The following is a 22,914-nucleotide window of genomic DNA, read 5'->3' as shown; positions in this document are numbered from 1 at the left end:
TTTTGTATGTCCAGTGAGATAGAAACGGCTTTTGCACTTCATAATGGTTGAAAAACATCAAAAGGAGACTATTTTATAATATGTAAAAATTATATGATATTCAAATTCCCATAAAGTTTTACTGGAACACAGCCAAGCTCATACATTTAGCTATTGCCTATGGCTGCTTTTATGCTACAACAGGCAGAGCTGATTAGTTGAAACAGAGATCGTATGGCCTGCAAAACATACATTATTGATTATAAAACCTTTTGCAGAAAAAGTTTGCTGACCCCTGTCCAATGCTGCCTTGGGGGTTCAGAGGCATTCCTTGAGGGGCCCTCTTTGCATAAATTATTCAGAGAAAGACCCCTCAAATAATCATTAAAATGGGCTAGAGATAGATCAGTAAGAGCAACAGGCCGATGTCTTCCTCCAACTCCAGACCTTTATCTACAAAGGAGACAATCACCCTATTTAGAGGAGGAACCCCCAACTTTCCAGGAAATACAAATGGTCAGCCGCTGCTGGCCCTCTGGCTCATTGTGCTAGTGAAGATGGTGACATTACAAGGAGGCCAGCCATGGGCCTTTCTCTGCCTCTCTTGGTCCACTGCCTCCCACTGCATGCCGGAATGGCCCCATGTGGCTTACAATGCTTTGGGGGAGGCATATTAGTATCCACTGCACATATCAAACTCTGCTTGATTTAATCCGTAGAATTGACCAGTGCATTGATTGTTTAAATGCCAATATTGCAATTCACGACAATGTCAGAGTTATTACAGTAACCTCCAAGGAGAGAAGGAAGCTAGCTTTCACTCCCTGATCGTTAGAATAAAGCAGAGACTGTCACCATTATTGGTTTCCCTCTGCAACAGTCCAGGGAAACCTGAGACACAGGCAGTAAGAAATGCTTTATAAACTGTGACCAAGGAGGACCCACTGGGGAGCTCACATCACATATCACCACTTCACAGAGAAGACCTGGAGTTAGTTATCTGGGCCGCGTGGAAGTGTGAGTGCCGGGGTGCCACCAGCAGAGTCAACCAGTCTGCAACGTGCTGTGATGGGGGCTCCTAATTATTTTTAATTGGCCACATCACCTGGGAGGCTAGCTCTCTTCAACCAGCCAGAGGAATATAAACTGGGTCCAGGGTAGAGGCTGGAATTCTAGAACGGGGAGGTGGGGGAGGCACCAGTTAGCAGAGTGGCTGCAGCACAGATGCTGACCCCAGGAGCTTAGATCTGGGCAGCCAAACACCAGTCCTCAGACTGGCTGCAGTAACATCAGCTGGGGAACCTTGTAAAAATCCCAGTTCCTGAGCCTCAGGCCTGGAGAGTCTGATTCTGCCAGTTTTAAGACCCACCAGAAAAACTACCCATGTGTTCCTCTATGTATCTTATGTTTCCGGTGTGTCCTCCCAGGCCCAACCCAAGGTGGGCTTTAATGGCCTTACCCTCTCCAAGCACAACATGTTTGTAGCTGATGGGACTTGCCTGGCCACATAAACACATACTAGTCCTTCTCCCCTAGATTTGAATAGCATATTGTGCTTCTTACCACTTTCAGGCTTGCATTTTATATTTTCTTTTTAATTATATGGTGATTTCCTCACAATTGGGACCATCTCTCATATATGATCCCCAAAGCAGTTAGTGTCCTGTGCACATCGAGTACACACCAGCCCAGATCAACCTCATGTAGCTGGCCATTTCTCTCATTCCCATCTCTAGCCCAGTGCCACCTTGGGGAGGGCTTCTTGGATCATACTGTCTAGACAGCACCTCCCAGTTTCTTTCCAGCTCATGACTCTGCTTTATTTTTTCCAAATCTCTGCATCAATAGCTGAAATGTTATTATGTACTCACTTGTCTACCTGGTGATCTTCTTTTTGCCCCCTACCACAATAGAATACAAGCTCTATGAGAGCAGTTGTTGCCAGAGGTTGTACCTCCAGCCCTAAGAATAGTGCATGGCACAGAGACGGTCTCTTATAAATGTTTCGTTAAATGATGTTACTTTTCATATGTGAGAAGTAGTAACTCACCTCCCTAAGTCTTCTCATGCTCAAAGGAGATGTTGACTGAATGTCAGTTAGCATGCGTGTCTCAGGAATATCTAGGTCAGTCATTTAAACCCTGGGTCCCAGATAGGGCATCCAGCCTATAACCAGCCACAGTTGGTAACACCAGGCTAAGCTTAGACCACCAGAGCAAAAGTGCCATGGATACAACATCAGAATATAGACGCACGGAGCGGGTTTGCAGGTAGCACCATTTGCACTCCTGGTCAGTTGCACAATAGCGGTTGACTGAGAATTCTGACTCTCTGTGCTTTTGCTTGCAACTCCCACACCTCTGAGCCAGCCTCCAGCGTGATGCTGCACCAGCTCTTAATGCTTGTTTATAATTAAGTTGAGAAAACACACACATAGATAACACACAGGAAAATATCGAGTGTATCAGTTCAGAGCCATTCTGAGGACCTGGAACAGTCCTTGTTTAGCAAGGGTGGTCCTGACTTCAGAAATGATAGGATTTTCCTGGCTGGCAGACAGGAACAGGCCCAGAGCAACCTGGGGATTAGAGGCATGAGGGAAAAAGAACCTTTCCATTTGACTTTCCTGATTATTAATCCATTTTTCATGGATTAGTGAGACAATAAACTGCAGGATAGCTGATGTAGGCATTAAAACCTGAAGTTGTTAATAGAACAAGAGCAAAGACTGGGATGGATTGTTATCTATGCTGACATTCCTGGGACAGACTGGGAGAAGCCACTGCTGCTGAGAAGATGTTCATGAGCTGTCCACGAAATAGGGCTCTGAGCCCCGGCCCCCTCAAGGTGACAGTGGTTCATCATTGCCATCTTCAGCAAATGCATCTGCCTGAGTACAGTGCGTGCTAAGAAGGATCACAAACGTGCAGGGCTATTATCTATAAGAATATAAACATTGTTACAAACAACGATCCAGGTGGCATTCAGATTTCTTCACGGCATTTAATAATAACCATGATAAGAACAAGGTAATTTCATCGAGGCATATGTTGTATTTTAATCTTCACTACAACCCTGCGAGCTAGGGTCATCCTCATCTCATCCTTTTACAGACAGGAGAACTGAAGTGCAAAGAGTCAGGCGACTTGCCCACGTCCAGGTAGCTGCTAAATAGCACAGGCAGGCTCTGCCCTCAGCCAGACCCACAGCAATTACATGCATACTGCCTGCCTCCCGTGATGCCTTTCTCGTGGCGCGTCATCACCCACTGCTGTAAGGAGCCAATACATATTCAGAGATCGAAGATCCTGAATATGGCTCATCTTCTGATCAGAGTTCTAGCTGCTTCCATCTACGTTCAGAATTTCAGCCATCAAAACTAATTAGGACCGGAGACTGTACCGTCCCCGCTGTCCAGTTAGGGAGACCTCAGTCCTAGCACACGGACGTAGTTTGGGGCAGACGCCGATGGCATCCGTTCCTCGGCCCCCCACTCACCAGGATGACTTTCTCTATCTCCTTGGGTGCGCACCAGTGAAACATGCCGGTGGAGTCGTACTTCTTCACGTTGGAGTCCATGTTGTCCATCTGATCATTGCCAGGAATTAACAAGGGGTCGTGCCTGGGGAGAGAAGGACAGGAAAACCTAAGTGGAAAACGTGGTAAATTATAAATGGAAAGGGCCCCCAGAGTTACATTTCAGGGGAGATGAAAGACGCAGCGGAAGTGGTTGTCACTGAAGGCCGCTCTGCTGCTTGCGGAACCCATCCTTTGAAAGACAACTGTCTCAAACCCCTGTGCCCATTGGGAAGTGCAGCTGACTCTTGTCACGAGATAATGCTGCCTTTCTCCTGCTCCTCTTTCCCTAAATGGCCTTCATGCCATTTTGTGGATTCAGCCTCCCTTTTTACAGCTTCCTCACTCGTCTTCCTCTCATTTTACCAGCTATTTGATCTCCGCGGCACACACACGCACACGCACACACACACCCCAAAGGGCTGCTATTAGCATCGGCAATGAAGAGGAAGGAATAGGAACAGAGCCTCATGCTGACTGACTGGCATGAGGATGGAAAGCCAATTACTCGCTCTTTCTGACTACAACTTCTGACGTGATGCTCTTCGCAGTAAAAGCTTTAACAGGCTGCACTTTAAATATTTTAGCAATTTGCCCAATCAGATTTTGCTTTCCCCGGCTGAAGCCCTTTAAAGATTCAGCAGCATGTCACTTCAGAGCAGATTGACTACCAAATGCCCACATCTGGAATACATGATTTCAATACTAAACAACACCCTCTCTCCTTGCCTTGACAACTGTATTTGTGCTAACCGTCCCAGGATGGGCCCCCTCCACCCCCACCCTCGCCTCCCCACTGCAGCATTCCTTGGATGAGAGCCTCAAACTCAGACGCATCTTAATAAACTTGTCTCAGATTCTCAGGGCTACAGTCACCCTCTCTGGCCTTGTTCATAAGTGGAAAAGGAAGATGCTTCCACAAAGGCCTCCCCTCCAGAGGGTTGGCAGAACCTCAGTGACAACCTTAGGAACTGCAGTAGCATCAGGCAGGTCTAGCAATCCTAGGGCACAATAAATAAGCTCCTGCACTGTGGGTCATGCTCAATGTCTATGATTCCATCTCTGCTAGTGATTCAGCACCTCAGTTTGGGGCAAAGTCATTGTTGGTTTCTATAAAACTTAAACGTCATATAATTAGGACACTGTCACAGGCAGATAGATACTTGAATATCCTTGCCATGGAGCTATCTTTCCTAAATAATATTGTCAACCCAAGACAGAAATTATAAATAGGTTCAAATTCAAGAAATTTATTGTAATGTGATTTTACCTTTAAAATGATCTGTTTCAATCATCAAGGTGACATTTATTTAGTTTTTAGTATTTCTCTCTCTGAAATTTCTCTGATACTTCCCATTTACATGTCCAGACTACAGAGAGAGGGTGAGATAGCAATCTCTCTTACAAGGCCCACAGACCTAGAATTAAGCTTTGAAATATCTCCCATGACCTTCCAAATACACTCCCCACCCCCACATAAGGTAGAAAAAACACTCTCACTGCACTTATTTATGCCTCACAATTTGCTTTTAGCCTGTACCCGATGACAAATACCACATGAGGCAATCTTGCAAAGTTATCTTCAACGAACATGCTAGATTACTGTATGAACTGTCATATCTCATCTTGAAAGGAGAAGAACAATCCAGACCAGAGTAACAGCTCAGTATCTGGGTTGTTGGGAGGTCTTGAGGTGTCGTAAACTACCAGGCCACCTTCCAAATGCTGAACCCCGTCAAAAGTGTTAAAATAAAATAGCAGTTGCTGATAAGAACTGGTCACACATCAGGAAGAGAAAATTTTGAGGTTTTTTTTGTCCTCAAAGAATTTTTAATATTTCCATAGATATCCAGTATCTAGAAGAAGTAGGTAGACAGAAGCCACCATAAAGAAATGGTTTGAGAAAACGAACAGAATGAACTTTTCCCAGCCCTTTAAGAACACATTTCAGTTGCAAGAGGGAATTTAATAAATTTGCCCTGAAGATACAATCCCAGGTTCAAATTCTCTTGCCCTGTGTACTGGTTGAAGAGAAAGTGTTATCTCAGGAAGGTCTGAGACTTGCCCCCAGTCCATTCAGGATTTAAAAAGATACCAAGGACTTATGTTCACATCATATGAGCAAGTAAGTGAGTGATACAAATGTTGGCAAAAAAAAAAAAAAAAAATTCCCCTTAGAAATATGTGTCTTAGACAGGAAGAAGTATATTTTGGCTTAAGTACATTTGGTTCTTTCTAGGAAGGAATCAGTCTTTCGTAAAAGTGGCCTGCAAACTTCATTTTAGAAAAGTAAATAAGCAAGCTTCATGATCAATCATCCCTCAATGAACAGAAAAAAGGCAGCTAATTTCAAGCTTCATTAACTGGAGTGGGGGGTTGGAAAAACCAGGTATAATTTGACACTAGGGCTACAAGCCATGATTTGGGCTGGAACATCCAGAAGCACCCAGGAAGTCTCAAAGATATGCCATGGTGCACTCTACTCTCCACAGATCTCTTAGCCTGGCCTAGATTATTTAAATATAAATCATCCAGGATTTACCCTAAAGGGTCTGATCTGTACAGCATCAAAAATCTCTCTGAACAAGGATTATTTCCTTTTCTCACCAGCCATGGTACCTGGAATTCTAACTTTAGTTTCTTGAATCAGTAAAGCAACCAACAAACATGGATTCCTTATTCTGAGCCAAGAATGGAGGATACAGTAATGACTAAGACAAAGAGCCTAGTCAAAAAGAGGGCCACAAAATAGCAAGAGAGAAAAAAAATGTAAATCTATAGTTATGGTAGACTATGGCAAATGTTATAGCAAAGTAAAATACAAGGTAGTATGAGAACACCATGAAAAAAAGCTGTTCATTGTCTGGTATTTGAATAGCATCAAGGAAGGCTTTGCAAAGAAAGTAGCATTTGATCTGAGCCATGAAAAGTGAGGAGGAACCTTAGCGTACTTTTAGTGTTGATCCACCAGCAGCCATTAGGACCCACTCAGAGAATTGATGTCCAAATGAAAAGGGCCAGAGAATGGCACCCAAAACCACGGTTGAAGATGTCGACTACAATATTGCCTAACCTAAGGTATAGAAGGCTCAGGCAAGGTGTCCCAGCTGTCCTCAGATATGCAATGACAGTCAAGGAGAAGATAGAGTCAACTGATTGAGTATGACTGATTGAGAGCAGACTAGGAATGACACATGAGATTTAGACAGAACAGAAAGTCACACTTCCAACAAAGGAAGACTGTTATAACAATTGGAGGGAGGTATTTCAAAAATGAAATGAGTTGTTTCTCCAGACTGTGGGTTTCCTATCATTTGAGCTATCCTAGAAGAGCTAGGGATGTAGAGGGGATTTAATTATAAAGGATAGGTTAGCATGGAAGATCTTTGAGATCAGGTACCTCAAAATCTTCCAGCGGTGTGCTCTCATTGGGAAGAGAAGTAACTAGAAGGATTTTGGAAGTACTAGACCACCGTTGAACATCAAAATGTTGGAGGGCACCGAGCAGGTGAAGAAAGGTTATTGGAGTGAAGATGGGAGATAAGAAGCAATGGAGACTTATAGCTCCATTAAGGGCCAACATGATTTACATTCACTGGATTACACAGTATGAGAGTATAGGAGTATGGAAGGTGATTCACCCCAGCAACAAGAAAGTCTATAACTACTTTGGACCAGACAGGATAAATTTCTTTACCATGTCAATTCCTATAGTAATTTCAAGTGCCTTAGGGTGGCTTATGCAGCAGACAGATCTCTGGCACAGGTGGAGAAGGAAAAGTCATTGTCCACAGGGACTTCTGCTTCTAAATTGAGGTTTCTGGGATTTATGTTACTAGAAGGCCAAGCATTTTCCATTGAGCACACCAACCAATGCTGTGGTGGTCCAGGGAGGTCCAGAGGAATCAGGCAGTTTGTTGCACACAGAAAGGAAGGTCACCAAAACCCTCCCTGAAGAAGGCATCCTGACATCTTCACTTTATGAGAGGATGAAGAGATCCACCATGCCTCAAAGATGACTTGGTTGGAACTGGGGACCAATACTAGACATTGTCTTTCCCATCTTAATGACCTTGTGTATCTCCTCTACTCACAAAGTAATCCCCAACTTCCCTGAAATGCACCATAATTAATTCAAGAGTCATTTGTCACTTTTGAATTAGGGTAATAGAAACTCTATGAGCTCAGGTGTATCTACAGTGTTATTGTTATGGACTGAATTTTGTTCCCCCAAAATTTGTATGTTGAAGTCCTAACCCCTAGTGCCTCAGAATGTAACCATATTTTCAGATATGATCTTTAAAGAGGTAATTAGGATAAAATGAGGTCATTGGGTAGGCTCTAATCCAGCATGATTAGAATCTTTATAAGAAGAAATTTGGACACAGACCTATATAGAGGGAAGACCATGTGAAGACACAGGGAAAAGATGGGCATCTACAAGCCAAGGAGAAAGGTCTGGAACAGATCCTTCCCTCAACACCCTCAGCAGGAACCAACCCTGCCGAGACTTTGATCTCAGATTTCTAATTTCCAAAACCATGACAAAATACATTTCCATGGTTTAAGACACTATGTCCATGATACTTTGTTATAGCATTCCTAGAAAATTATTAATAATAGAATAGTATTAACTTTGAAGAAAAACAGGTACAATGTATCCCTCAGTTGATGGTCCTGGCTGCCTTTCTTGAGTCTTAGGTTTTCCCTGTCCATTTGAGGGGGAAAAAAGCATCCTGCCACTATTTTAGGAATATATGGAAACACACCAGTAATACCCAATCCCTTCTGCAGAGGTTTTGGACCAATGTCTCTCTCCTCCCTGGTACCACCCTCCCCTACCCCACCACCAACATGCACACAGAATTAGATCTGCTCTGCCAGAGTGGTGACTGCTCCCTGGTCTTTAACTCATGACTGCATTGGAAGATCGATACCAATGACAACCCCACCTAAAGCAAAGAGGAAACCTGAACATTAGCCAGTTAATTTGGTCAGTCAAACTAAGAGAGTCCATCTCCAAAGGGAATGTTTGGGGGTTGATACCACCGAGGGCAACAAACCACTTATTTCCAAGTGACAATATGCCACAGTGGTTAAGTGAGCTGGCTCTAGAGCCAACATTCTTTTAAATCAAATCCAGAGCAAGGCTCAAACTCTCTTCAATTCTATGAAAGCTGAGAGAGTTGAGGAAGATGCAGAAGAAAAGTTTCAGAGGTCACTTCATGAGGTTTAAGGAAAGAAGCTGTCTCTATAACATAAAAGTACAAGGTGAAGCAGCTAGTGCTAATATAGAAGCTGCAGCACATTATCTAGAAGATCTAGCTAAGATAATTGATGAAGGTGGCTACGCTGGACAACAGATTTTCAATGTAGATGAAACAGCCTTCTATTGGAAGAAGATGTCATCTAGGACTTTCATAGCTAGAAAGGAGAACTCAATGCCTAGTTTAAAGCTTCAAAGGACAGGCTGACTATCTCATTAGGGGATAATGCAGCTGATGACCTTACATTGAAGCCAGTGCTCATTTACCATTTTTAAAATCCTAGGCTCATTTACCAATTTGAAAAATTATGATAAATCTACTCTGTGCTCTATCAATGAAACAACAAAGCCTGGAGACAGCGCATCTGGTTTACTGAATATTTTAGTCCACTGTTGGGATCTACTACTCAAGAACAAAAGAATTCCTTTAGAGATATTACTGCTCACTGACAATGCATCTAGTCACCCAAGAGCTCTGATGGAGACGTACAAATAGATGAATGGTGTTTTCATGCCTGCTAACACAACATCCTTTTTGCAGCCCATGGATCAAGAAGTAGTTTCAACTTCCATTATTGAAGAAACACATCATAAGGCTATAGCTGCCATAGATAGCGATTCCTCTGATAGATCTGGACAAAGTAAATTGAAAACCTTCTGGAAAGGATGCACCATTCTAGATGCCATTAGGAACATTCATGATTCCTGGAAGGTCAAAATGCCAACATTAACAGAAATTCAGAAGAAGTGGATTCCAACCTTCGTGGATGACATTGAAGCTTCAAGATTTCAGTGGAGGAAGTAGTGGAGTTAGCAAGAGAACTAGAACTGGAGACAGAAAAGGCTGAATTGCTACAATCTCATGATAAACTTGAACAGATGAGGGGTTGTTTCTCATGGGTGAGCAAAGAAAGTGATTTTTTTTAAAAATAGGATCTACTCCTGGTGAAGATGTTGTGAACATTATTGAAATGACACAAAAGATTTAGAATATTACATAAGCTTAGTTGATAAGGCAGGGTTTGAGAGGATTGACTTTAATTTTGAAAGAACTTCTGCTGTGGATAAAATGCAATCCAACAACATCATATGCTATAGAGATCTTTTGTGAAAGGAAGAGTCAAATCAATACAGCAATTTTCATTGTTGTCTTATTTTAAGAAATTTCCATAGCCACCCAAACTTTCAGCAACCACCATGATAAGTCAGCTGCCATCAACATTAGGCAAGACCCTCCACCAGCAAAAAGATTACGACTTGCTGAAGGCTCAGATGGTTATTAGCATTCGTAGCAATAACATATTTTTAATTAAGGTATGGACATTGTTTTTTTAGATATAATGCTATTGCACATTTAATAGACTATAGTATAATGTAAACATAATGTTTATATGCACTAGAAAACAAACAAAAAGAATTGTGTAACTTGCTTAATTGCAATGTTTATTTTGTTGTGGTGGTCTAGAACTGAATCTGTAATATCTCTAAGGTATGCCTGTGAAAGATCTTTGTTTTGAGGGTTTTCAGAGCAAGAAATGCCACTTGCCATCAATTAATCTCAGGAAGTGAACTAAATGCCCTGTTACAGCAGAAACACAAAAAGCTTGCCTTGAAGACAACAGCCTAAAGCAAAACCACTAATCCCTCTTCTAGCAAACCCGCTGTGAGGAAGTCAGTATTATATTTTAAAGAGCACAATTCCCCTTAAGGGCAAAGACAGCAAATCCCAATTTGTTCTGTGGCACTGAGTTCAACACTGGACGTCAGAAATTTACATGAAAGTACAAGCAACCAACCAACAAAACAAAAAAGTTACGAAAGAAGAAAGTTACAATGGCTTGAAAATCGAACCCTTTTCTCTGCTTGATTTTCAAGACCTTACGTCTTATCACCTGATAAGGTCTTTTCTGTTATTATGAGCATCCCATCTAAATTAAGGGCAACCTTGCACTGGTCTCCCTGGGAGATGGGGGGCTTGATAAAAGGTAGGCAAATTTCTCATCCCTCTGCAGGCCTTTCATCCCAATGGCAAATACCAACTTCATTGAGCATTTGTTATGTCAGGCACCATGGCAGGGATAATAGGACATTGCTCAGGCTTCACAGTTTGGCTCCAATGTTCCTCCTAAAGCCATCATCCTGGACAACCAGAGAGACAGAAGTTGTTTCCCTTCCTAGAAACTCCTACAGAAGTGTGAGGTGCTCCTACAGAGATAATAATTTGCACGCCCATCTCATCCACTAGCTGGAGAGCTTCCTTGGGGCAGGGCTCTCCTATTTCACTCCTCATGTATTTCCAGAACCCGGCAGAGGACACAACCAAACAAGAGGACCTGAAAAATGATCTCTAGTCCCTGGACACTCCTGAACCAGCTAGCACAGATTCGCCAGACCTTTTGTAGAGATCAAAAAATGTGCCCAGTGACAGCTCATTTATTTACCTTTCATATTTTGCAACAATTTGTTTTGGGAACAACCAGGGCTCTGGCACCAGTTTTCACCTACGGGGCTTGTACATGAATTAGGATACAGAGTGTTCACCATAAAAGAAGTCATCATGAAGTGAAAGTCAACTCTAAATTATGTCTCTAACCAGTCGAGGCTGCCCGGGGTGTGCCCAGAGCCAGCTACTGTAACTGATCGGCAGGGAGGAGGTCAAGACAGATGTTTTTAATTAAGCAACTACTTAGTGCTCCAATAGAAAGGCTGAGCATTTCTGAAAGGCGGGCCCCTATCGCTTCAAGCTTCTCTTACTGTTCTGATTCTTATAAATAGTCCTTCTCAAAGTGTGGCCCCAAACCAGTGGCATCAGCATCATCTGAAAGTTTCACAGAAATGCAGATTCCTGAGCTCTAGCCCAGATCTGCTAAACCTGTAGGGCTGTGGCCCAGCAAGCTGTGTTTCAACAAAGCCCTCCAGGTGATTCTGACACCTGCTAGAGTAAGAGAACCAGTGCTCTAAACTTTTGTGCAGATAGAGAATCTATGTGGCTTGAGTAATCCTACCAAAGTTAGCAACTGTCAGCAACACACAGACCATGAGCCTACAGCTCCAGCAAAGCTGGAAGTAGAGCAAGGCAAGGGAGGAGTCCGGGGTGCAAAACTGAAGGAGGCACCTACATCCTACTTGCCCATCCTGCCTCTCTGTGACACTCTGGAGCTTGAGACACTGCGTTGACACTTGGGGATTCTTAGCCTAGATGCTACACTAATGATTCTCTCTTGCTGACCTTTCTTTCCATGAGCTGATCAGCAAATCACGCTTGAAGCTCTGGCAGAGTGGGATGGGGAGGGGGACAGGGGCAAGATATGTAACCCTAACAATATTTGTACCCACAGAATTTGGGAAAAAAAATAAATAAATTTTTTAAAATAAGAAACATAAATAAGCAAGTTAAATATTAGTTCTTATAAAGTGCAGCACTTATAACTGTAATTCAGGGTTCCGTCCTCCTTTCTCCCATCTCTTCTTCCATTCCACACAAAACCAACATAGCTTCTAATCACCAAATCCTTGAGTACAGTGTCCAAGAGTGTCAGCCACACGGGGGTCTCAGCCTGTGGCAGACACAGGAGGCTGGACTAGATCTCAGGTGCTGCCTTCATATTTGGGTGCTCAGCACCATACATGGCTCCAACTGGATCTGCCTTTGACTTCTGGGTGAACAGTATTTCCTGCTACTTTGCAAGGATCCTGACTTTTGGATGATGGCTCCTGCCTTAACTCATCCTTCAGTGGGGCTTCCACCCTCCTGGTAATGGTCATCGTGCCCGAGACCCTGTTGCCCACCACCCCACCCTGGCTCCTACCTGGTGGCCATCTTTGAGTCCACCTTGACAAAGCTCTCCAACCAGGCTCCAGCCACCCTGGCAAAATGGGGGATTCTTTCCGGCTTCTCTGTGTCTATCTACTTGCATGAGTTTCCCTGCTGCCACCTAAGTCGTCAGCTCTGGCTAGGCGGCAGCATTTTCAGAGGAAGGAGGAAACTGCTGCCTTGATGTTTGGGAGGCAGCTGGGAGAACCAGCGTGTCTGTCAGTCCTAGAGGAGACTGCACACGATGCTCTTGAAATGAGAGTACAGAATGATGACCCTCTGCTGAGCATGAACTTGTCTGGAGTCCTGTGTCCAGTCCACCCTGGCCTTGGTGCCACGACACTGACAACTTCTTTCTTGTCCAGTCCTGGGGGGCTGTCATATGCTATTAGTTTGTTCATTGAGGTGAATTTACATAGCTAAGCTGTCCCTGCCTTTCTCCTGCCCAGTGGAAGGCACCGTGAGGGTGGCATTCTGCCCCCAACTCAGATTGGCTCAGGCCGTTTTGCCTTTTCCTGTTACTAGAACCTTCCACGATGGCAGGCCTTGACATTGGAAGTCTTACCCCATGAAAGGTCTGAGCAGAAAGAGAAGCAATGAGACTTCACAAGCAGATGAGTTTATTCCACTTAATGATCAGTCAGTTGATGCCCGAGAGGATAATCTGTTTTCCTCAAATCATATTTCCCTTCCCATTTAGGAAACTAATGTCTAACATTCCCTGGGTCTCCTGCCAGGAAACTCTCCTCAAAACGTTCAATTTCTCTGTTTTGGGTGGTGTCGGTTATGCTTGCTAGCCCAGCTGGGGGGGTATCTCTTTGTGTAAATTGTCTAGCTGTTATCATATGTATGTCCCCGTGAGCCATGCCGCTCTACCTTACCCCAAGTCTCAGGACCGATGTCAGGAATGACGTGTGTCCCCAGGAAAGCTGTCTAACCCCGTCCTGGCCCACTATTCTATAGCGAACACTGAACAGCTGGGCACCCAGGAGACCTGGGCAGGGGCTGGGGTCGGGTGAGCATTCTCTTTCACGCCTCTGTATTTATGTAACAGGTGCTCAGAAAAGCCCTGATGGAGGGGCTTCCTCCACCCTTCCTTATGTTGCCGTCAAAGATGCTTCCGAAGGACAAGTTAGGGCACCAGCTCCTCAAAATCCTGCAAGGGTCCCCCAGTGCCTATGACAGGCGAAAAGCATTCATGATTGGCTGCCAGGACACTGTGGCATTCTCAATTCCAGCTGTGCCACTCCAAGGACTGCAGTCCTTGCAGCTGCAGCTACGCCAAGTCATTTACGATGGTCTGAGCATTTTCCCTATTTCCTCCATCGTCCTACATAGGTGAGACTTAACTAGGTTTACTAGCCTACATTTCTGTGCCTCAGCTTCCTCATCTGGGGACAAGGCATTACCTATGCACACAGCTGTCATTAGGATTCAGTGAGTTGACAGGCATAACACTCTTGCAACGATGCCTGGCACCAGGTAAACAAGGATCCTCCTCATCACACAGGGCTGGCTCCACGGGCCCTCCTTCACAAACCAGGCTCAGCCTCCCAAACCACAGGAAATGACAGCTCCTCCTGCTCTCAGAGCACAGGCTAGTAGCATCGCCAGGTCGTTCTTACTCTGTTTTGCCATGTGTGTTTGTCTGTCTCCGAGGCTAAACTGTAATCATTTTTGAGGCAGGGATCTAATCACATCCATCTTATTTTAGATCCCTCAAAGAACTTCCATAGCACCTTGAACACAGCAGGGTCTCACAAAACATCCATTGGATGGGAACTGATATGAGAAAAGGAATAAAAGCAGCAGCTGAAGTGCCCAGACTTTCTGGGTTCCGTGTGAGGACACGGCGTGAGAGCCCTGGCATTTACCCTATACCACCTACCTGCTGGACAAATATTCTCATCATCCAAAAAACACTTGCAAATGCAATTACTTGAAGGAGTCTCTGGAATGAACTGAATTGATTGTAACCAGGGATCCTGAATGGAGATTTCTGGAATCCATGAATCTTCTCCAACTGTAGTCAAAATGGGGTCCAGCATACTTCTTCTTTTTCTATTGAGACTTCCTAGAAACCTTTCATCGAATGTTCAGTGGGGTCTGGAGGGTCCAAATTAAGAACCCTGGACTCAGCTATTAGAAACTAAGTCTGTGCCCTCCAGGGCTTTACAAGTGAAGAAAGACATGACTGTCCCTCCAAGGCACAAATCCACTGAGTAGGGAGAACTGGGCAATGGGGACTTGGTGATTTTAGCGGAAAACTAGGAGAGGCTTCTTAAGTAATTCCATGTTAAGAGACCAACAAGCAAGGGAAAGAAGAGGCAGATGAGTGAGGGACTTGGGAAGCTCCATGCTCGCTCCTCCTTGGAGGATGTGGAGCCAGAGGTTATCCATCATGTGTCCTCAGCCTGGAGCACCGACACTCGCCATTTGGCTCCGTCTGGCTGTGACGGTTGTTTTCTGCCTGGTGTCTAAAAAACATCCTACCTTGGGATCCAGACACACAAAATGAAGCTGTTCACCTAATGATCGTGCAGAGAGTTAAGTGACACTTAAACACCAGGTCAGCCTGATACCAGAACAAAGGGGAGACAAAGGCCATTAGTGAGTGCAGAGTCCCTGTTGCATTTCCTGCTGGCAGATGATTCGGAAGGAACCTTCACATGGGAGATGTTTTATTTGCAGAAGCCAAAGTGGTAAATTAAAGCCCATCCTCGCCCATTCTGGGCTCCCTGGTTTCTCTTGGAGCTATTCCTATCACTACCCACAGGCCACTAAAACCTGCCCACATTCAGAATGATTGATTCTGCTCAAACAGCAAGCCACAAACTCATGTCGAAAAACCCACTTCAAATAAGTCATTAGCTTCCTTTATGGATTTTTCGGGTTATAACGAAGAGGGCCTGGGAGTCCCATCTTTTGCAGAGTAGAAAGGGGCTATTTGAAGCAGTGGGGGCAATTGGAAAAGCCACAAGGAGTGGAGTGAGCCCCTCTGTTTTCTGCCAATCAACCAAAAAAGATTTAACAAAAATAGACCAAGCAGACACATTGCCAATGCCAGTTACTCAAATGCAAACCAAACAGCCTGGGGGTCCCTGATCTGGAAGTGAAGGAAAATGGAAGGAGGGCTCAGAAGAGGCCCATCTTTGCTTCAGGTCAGACTCTGTGCAGAGCCTGGGACATGGTAAAGGAGGAGTGTCTAAGACTTTCTCCTTTGTCCTGGGACGGCCCATTCTAGCTGGGCTGCAAGGGTTAGGGTTACGGAGGGCCGGTAAAATAAAGCATCCCGGTGGCAGTGGCCGTGGCTGCAGCAGCAGCCCGAAGGCACCAACACGAGAAGCCGGGGTTCTGTAGCTTGGCAAGTTTCCGCTCTCCACCTGACTCGAGTTTAGCAATTCTGATGTACCACGGAGCAGACAGCTCCAGCCTGGGACAACTGCCTCCCTCAGCCCCTCTCCGGCAGGCAATGAAAGCAAGATCCACTTTGAAAATTCTCCCCCATCATGCAAACTGACATAGGCATGCTTTTCAAAAACCCACAGCCAATCTGTTGATCATTACTTATTTACAAAGGCCTTCGGGCAGAAAGTCCTGTAAAAACCATACTTGATACGGTATACACTAGCTTTTTCTGCTTGTGGAAAAAAAGTCCCCCCAAGGCTACCTCAAACCATCACTTTCTATTGCACATAAAATGTAGCGTGTAACACTAAAGTATTTAATATATATGGTATAATATATCTACAGGAAAGGCATTTGTGTAGAAGTATGTTACCCTGGATTTGGTAATTTGATGTTTTGCTGAAGGCTATGACTTAAAAAAGCCTCCACCTCGTACAGAAGACCTGTCATCTTGGTACCCAAGAGCCAACAGAATAAAGAAGTACCCTTAAGCAGCAAAACTTTGACACAGCTTTGAAGCATATGAAAACAGTATAACTCCTCAGAATTATTATTACTCAAGATCAAAGAAATGAGCCATACTTTACATAGCAAACAGGGACAGGGAATTTGGCTCCAAAGGTTTCAGATTTTTCAGACTTCTCTTTATTTATTTGCCTCTCTAAATTTAGGCAAAGCAAAGAGCCTGGGCTTTTGCCGACTTTAAATGGATATAACTATTAGTATTAGATAAGGCGATTACCTAAAGATGAGCAAATAGGAAATGAATGCTAGCATGACAACTGGCATCATAAAAAGGAGAGGCTCAGCATTTGGTGCATTTTATTCCTCCTCATAAACTATAAACAAGCATGTAAATCAGCAACACCCAAGCAAGGCTGGGCGAAGGGGAAGACAGAGGACTTTCAAGGAAACCTTTAACAGGAATAGGTGGTTATAACAGAAAAGGAGATGGGGCTGGGAGAATCCTCCACTGAGAACCTGGGCCCTCAACCACGTCAACAAGGACTGCACTCGCCTGAGTTCCAGAAAGGTGGATGTGGAAGGCCAGGGAAATGGGAATGTGATTGGAAAATGGAAATCACCATTGTTGTATCTCAATAATCAAAGAAAGGAGAGCGGCCAACAGCCATGAAAAGAGAAGAGGTAACATCAGGGCGGCAGGTGTTTCCAGGGCAGTAGCCATTTACGATGAGCAGCACAAATCGGAAACCATCCCTATTTCACTTGGGTGTTAGGCAGTGAGGATGCTGGAGGGAATCAGCCCTGGGATTGGCAGATGAATTGAAGACAAAAAGGGGAGATGAAAGACCAATAGGCCAAGAAAGGGACCTGCAGAACTCCGTTGAAATTTGAATCCACTCGCTATTTATTAGAGGAAGCTTCAGTCAAGAAACAAAGAGGGTAGGAAGGGAGGAAAAGAGGGAGGAAGAAAGTAAAGGAACGAAAGCAAGAAAGAAAAAGAAAGCAAGCACATGCATGCTGTATTTCATAATTAATATTGCTTTTAGCCTAAGCAGAACTGGATTACTTTTGAACTTTGCTTTGGCAAGTCCACAGATTATTAGACCTTTTTTTATCAGTCAAAATCAATTAACAGAAATTTGATTTCAATCGACAGGATAAAAGGAAGGTAATCTTCAGGTTCATTTTTGATTGTGATGATACATCTCACATATGGCCTTAAGTACAGAAAACAGTCCTCGGAGGGACTCCAGTAGAAAGAGACTTGCCGCAGGCAAACTCACCACACGAGTTCCTCTGATTGGTTGCCGCCGTCATTAGTGCCACTGCTGTTTAGGAACTACACACAGACAGGACACGGTGACAGCTAAGACTTTAAAGCCTATGTATTTTTCAAACAGCTTTTCAAACTGTTTTTCATGACAGAATTTTTTCAGCTCTATCATTAACTGCTGACAAGCTGACAGAATAAATACTCCAGCCTTTAAGAAGCCATCTAACGATCTCGCTTCCCTCCTCCGCCCGGTGCGTGCGTGCCGGGGAGGGGAGGCAGGCGCGGGCCTGGGCAGGGTGAGGAGGGGCGAGGGAGGGCGAGAAGGAGCCAAGAGGGCACCCCTGTGCAGCCAGCCCCTCTCCTTACCTCATCAGCTTGGGCGAGGAGTTGGGCGAGTTCCGCATGCCTCCGTTCCGTTGCTTTTTTTTTGGTGATAGCGTTGACGGCTGCTCATCTTCAACTGGAAATACAGGCAGCTCGTGAGATTATGAACAGTTTGAGGGCAGACTGCAGCAATACAGGCAAAATATCAAAGGACACACACTCAAGGCTCAGTCACTCACTAGGAATTCATGGCTGTCTTTTTAGGACCCAATGACAAAGACCAAATGTGTTAGTCAGAGAGGCCAGCTCAGAGAAGGTGAAAGCATCACCTCTTTACACTCCAGCCTTTGAACATGCACTTTAAACAGGCTAAAACAGTTGGTAAACGCCCTGCCATAAGAAAAAAATATAGAAATCATGGTTTATCTGTATACAAAAATATATATAGAGAGATAGATGTATAAATGAACAATCATTATTCTTAGAGTTCATTTTGGTTACTGTGCTTTGCCAGGTAATCGGATGTGTATTCGATTGTGATGTGTAACCAAAATCAGAACTAAAGCTGTATTCAAAATATCGGCACGATGGCTGCCAGCCTGCTGCTTCTCCGGAGGAACCCACTTAATGGGTTCCTAATCCCTGCACGCCGGAGAAAGAGCCTTGACGAGAGGGAAGGATTCCAGGCCATGGACAGCCAATGTTTCCATCAGTCAGGACGGGGAACATTGGCACATGCTGGCTCTAGAATCCCCAGCCCAACTCTGCTCTTCTCCTTCCAGCTGCCAAGAAGGAGGGCGTGTGGGGCTGTGCAAATGGGGTCCTTTCCGAACACATGAAGCCAGGAGGACTGGGGCTGGCGGAGTTGGAGAGCCGGGCTGGAGAAGAGCCCCGGAATGAAGGAGGAGGTTGCCATTGAACAAAATCTCGGGTGATGTGGTTGGCGTGGGGCAGGGATGGAGGGCAGCGTAGGGGATTGGAAATCAAAAGCCGTGTTCCAAATGTCTGAACCACACAGATCGCTAAGCAATGGGAAGCTTCACTCACAAATAACACAGCACACTCTACTGCTCTTGCCCAAAGACACCCACTAATAAGCTTTGCAGATGTATTAGCCTGCATCATGCTTCTTTTTAAGAGAGCTGCTTGGTAATTAGCAGATGCGTACCCAGCCTGTCACCCAAGGGCATCAGCGGCAAAATCCTAGTCCTCCTCTCCCCACCCCCACAATTCAGGCTAAAGCTGTAATGTCAAGAAGGAAAAGCAGCATCCTCAGATTCTTATAGTTGACTGCAATACAGACTAGGAGGAAGCACCCTGGAAACTCAGAATGCACAGGAGTTACCTTAAACCTAAGAAGAGAAATATTAGCACCTCAAACGAAGCTTGATACGTATTAATGGTGTATGAGTTGTAGATGGGATGGGGGGAGAATGCCATCTCAGCTACTTGGTATCATCCAGGAAGAGCCATATCACATTATATGGTACTTCCCTGAAAACCCCAAATATATTTAGTAGGTTATGATACATGGTTCCAAAGGGATAATAACCCAGCTATCCTCCAAAGGTGCTTCACAGTATTCGCTTTTTACACTTTCCTATTCTGCTGTCAAGTGTGGGGTTGTCTAAATGCTGGCTGACACAGGGAACAGGGACAAGAATGCGGTGTGAGGCGAGAGCCATCCCAGAAGAAATGCAGGCAGCATAGCACCTGCAAATGCCCACAGTCCACTCCTCCACCACCTGCTCCCCCCCCAAAGGCCCACGCTCAGGCTGGACCGGTATCAGTCACTTAGTGCTCCAGGCAGAGACTATGTGGCTGGGAGGACACTGCATCTTATCAGAAATGAGTATCCCGAGCAAATCACACAGAGACTAAACAGCACTTAAAAGATTAAAGGAAATAAATACGAGCCACATAAATGGTATTGAAAAAAATCACTTAGAGTTGATATGCATCTCTCCTCAAGCAAACAGGCACTCTGAGCTTGACCTGAATCCATCTTCCTTTCATGGGATAGGGGACAAGGTGTCCTGGGCAATCATGAGGTAGAAAGGCAGCAAGCGGGTGTGTGTGTGTGAGTGTGTGTGTGTGTATGTGTATACTTTTGCACTTTCCCCATTACATAATGGAGCAGAAAGTCTTGCACTGGTTTCACCCATAATACAAGGTCGTCTATTAATATGGGCCACTTGCAACTGCTGTATTGTGTTCAGGGTGACCTAGAGGAGTCATGTAGCATGCTAAACTAAATGACGTGTGTGTTTGTGTGCACACACGTGAGTAGGTCTAGTGAGGATGCAAGTTCTGCTCATCTTTTTCACACAACCTTCTTAAAGTTATAGTTCAATATTCATAAAACAGGTCCTTTATCTAACCTCGTCCACTGTGGCTAGTTTTATTCAAGGTCACCAGATGTTACCATGGTTGTGTCCACTTATACAATAAGTCCATATGAGTTAGGACCTGAAAGGCAGTCACTCTCCCTGGCATGTCTGTTGGATCTTTTGCTTAACTTTTGCTCTTCCATTCGCACTGGGTATACAATAAACAATCCTCTTTGGTTAGGTGGTCATCATCCTTAAACCCTGTCACTAGCTGTTTGCTTGCACTGATCTTCAGATGGGAGACTCGCAAGTCAATACCTGTTAGCCAGCTCCAGGGAGACACCTCATTTTGGTGGTAAAGTTATGCCTCCTTCTATGCAAAGAAACTATTTATTTTCATTGCAACTCAGAAAGATCATCCATCATAATCATACTGCATTGAAACTGGGATTTGTTCTCTCAAATGAAACTTGTGTTCAAAGGTTTTCTCCTGCACTCACGGCCTGCAAATGCAGATCTATTCCCTGAAGAGACAGGGGGAAATATCTCCAGCTTAAATATATGAACATCATGTAATGGAGACCATTACATATGGCTTAGGTCCCACAAGAAAAGCAGTGATAACTTCTTTCTCATAAATAGGATATAAACCATATTTAATTATTATCCTTTATATGGATCCTATCAATTTCGGCACATTTAAAGAAAGCAGATCTAGGAAAACTTTTAGTTAAGCTATAAAATATAATTTTCATTTCACGGCTTCTGTGACTACATGAGAGGAATAAAAATGAAATTAAAAGGGAGACTTAAATTTATGTACTTTCATGAAAGACAAATGCATTGAAGTAAATGGGCCACTACCTCGAGACAGTGCGCATTTACAGCTTCATATTTAACCTACTTTTTGGCTAATTACAATACACCTCTATCTCGAGCATCTTCGCTTGACCTCATACTGTGGAAGCCACATGAAGATATGATCCTTTAAAGAAACCTGACTTACCAGCTTCTTTAAAATACAAACAAGTTCTGGAATCTAATGTGGAATTTTTATAGGATCTGAACTTCGTCTAGTCTCCAAGTACTCATAAAATTCAAGGGCTTGTTTTTGCACATCCCTAAGTATAACACTTAATGTGCTGTTGTAACTTCCCAGCGCTCCCTTGTCTAATAGGCACTGAATCTAACAGTTTTACAGTTTGGGAAGACTCAGTGCTAGAAAAATGTCAGGCAAGTCTAATGAGGCTTCAGATCCCCTGGTTTGCGCTAGAGTTTAATTTAAAGTTACAATGATGTTTTAACATGTTTGCTTATACTTGACTAAAGAGGATTCGTTATTTCAATGACATAACCTCCAGACAATGTTCTGGGAATTGATTTAAGATGTGGTGGTAATTCCAACAGCCTTAATGCAGAGTTGAACATCTGTAACAACATTTTACTCGACTTTTCATCAGCATTCTGCTCTCAAGCAAAAGCAAGGCAACGTCTTCCAGAAACACTGGCCAGAACTCTGGGCTTACTTCAAAATGATCATATATTTTACTAGATTTTTTTTAAAGAGATATCTTCCTTTAGTGGCCTAGCCAGATTGCAAACCCTGTGTCAGAGTTTACCAATGCCTCTGTATGGGTCCTTGGACTGAAGTGGGGCAAGGATTCCAACTCTCAGCTTTCCCCGATAGTCTAATGCATGCATATGATGGACTCAGTGCTCAGCTCCCGCCTGGGGCACATTCCCTCGTCCCTGTTTCCCCAAAGAAATGTAAGGGGATGATGCCCTTTGAGACTTAAAGGTGAGTTTTTTGGCTGGAGTTAAAAAACAGCTCAAAGCAAATAAACTCGGAAACATAATAAAAGGCAAACAACCTATAAACATGGGCTGACCGACTATCTCCATTACATTATTAATCACCACATCTGGAGAAGCCCACATCTGTACACACTTAGCAGGTCATTAGTAATGTCATATTCACACTGGAATCACTCAGGGTAAGAGTCATGCAAAGTGGTTTGAACACAAAGGCATCTAGCTAACAGGGCTTCTGACTGAAGTCTTGCACAAGCTGCCAGTTTGGGAGTGGGGGGGGGGTCATATTAATTATTATTTATTGTTTTTTATGGTTTTTCCTTTTGGTGTTTTGCTGCCCAACAAGCTAAATGCATGCTGAAATCCATAGCAGTACATCTGTCTTCTTCAAGTGAGCTCAGCATGTTAAAGTAGAACATTGAGGGGTGCAGGGCAGTTATTAAAAATTGGGAAGGGTCCCAGTCCTCTTTCACCTGGCTCTGTCACAAGCCGAGAATTGGGAGTTGCGTTCTTGAACTCAAGTGGGTCTTTGGGATAGCGTGATCTAGCTGCAACCTTGACTGCCAAACAATAAGGAGAAAAGAAAAATGGAAATTAATCCTTAGTGAAATTTCCTTGTTAGCAAAGTTTCAAACCAGTTTTAACATTGAATAAGCTTTGAATTAAA

General features: G+C 44.0%; 1 protein-coding gene across 27 annotated transcripts in view; it reads right to left on the bottom strand.

The window, feature by feature from the left end:
• KCNMA1 (potassium calcium-activated channel subfamily M alpha 1) overlaps positions 1 to 22,914 on the bottom strand; it is a 722,512-nt gene that overhangs the window by 74,682 nt on the left and 624,916 nt on the right. For 24 of the 27 annotated variants that reach the window (XM_076010104.1, XM_076010105.1, XM_076010108.1 and 21 more), the window contains 2 exons: positions 18,148 to 18,241; positions 3,478 to 3,601 (listed from right to left, as the gene is read on the bottom strand). In XM_076010104.1, coding sequence (XP_075866219.1) covers positions 3,478 to 3,601; positions 18,148 to 18,241 — 218 coding nt within the window. Of the gene's footprint in view, positions 1 to 3,477; positions 3,602 to 18,147; positions 18,242 to 22,720; positions 22,808 to 22,914 lie in introns of all 27 variants that reach the window. The other 3 variants (XM_020280461.2, XM_020280460.2, XM_076010118.1) reach the window with 1 other exon arrangement.

This window comes from Microcebus murinus, chromosome 14 (assembly GCF_040939455.1).
Source record: "Microcebus murinus isolate Inina chromosome 14, M.murinus_Inina_mat1.0, whole genome shotgun sequence".
In the NCBI taxonomy this organism is placed as follows: domain Eukaryota; kingdom Metazoa; phylum Chordata; class Mammalia; order Primates; family Cheirogaleidae; genus Microcebus; species Microcebus murinus.
Note: the sequence above shows the minus strand (reverse complement) of the source record. Positions and strands in the feature narration are given on the sequence as shown.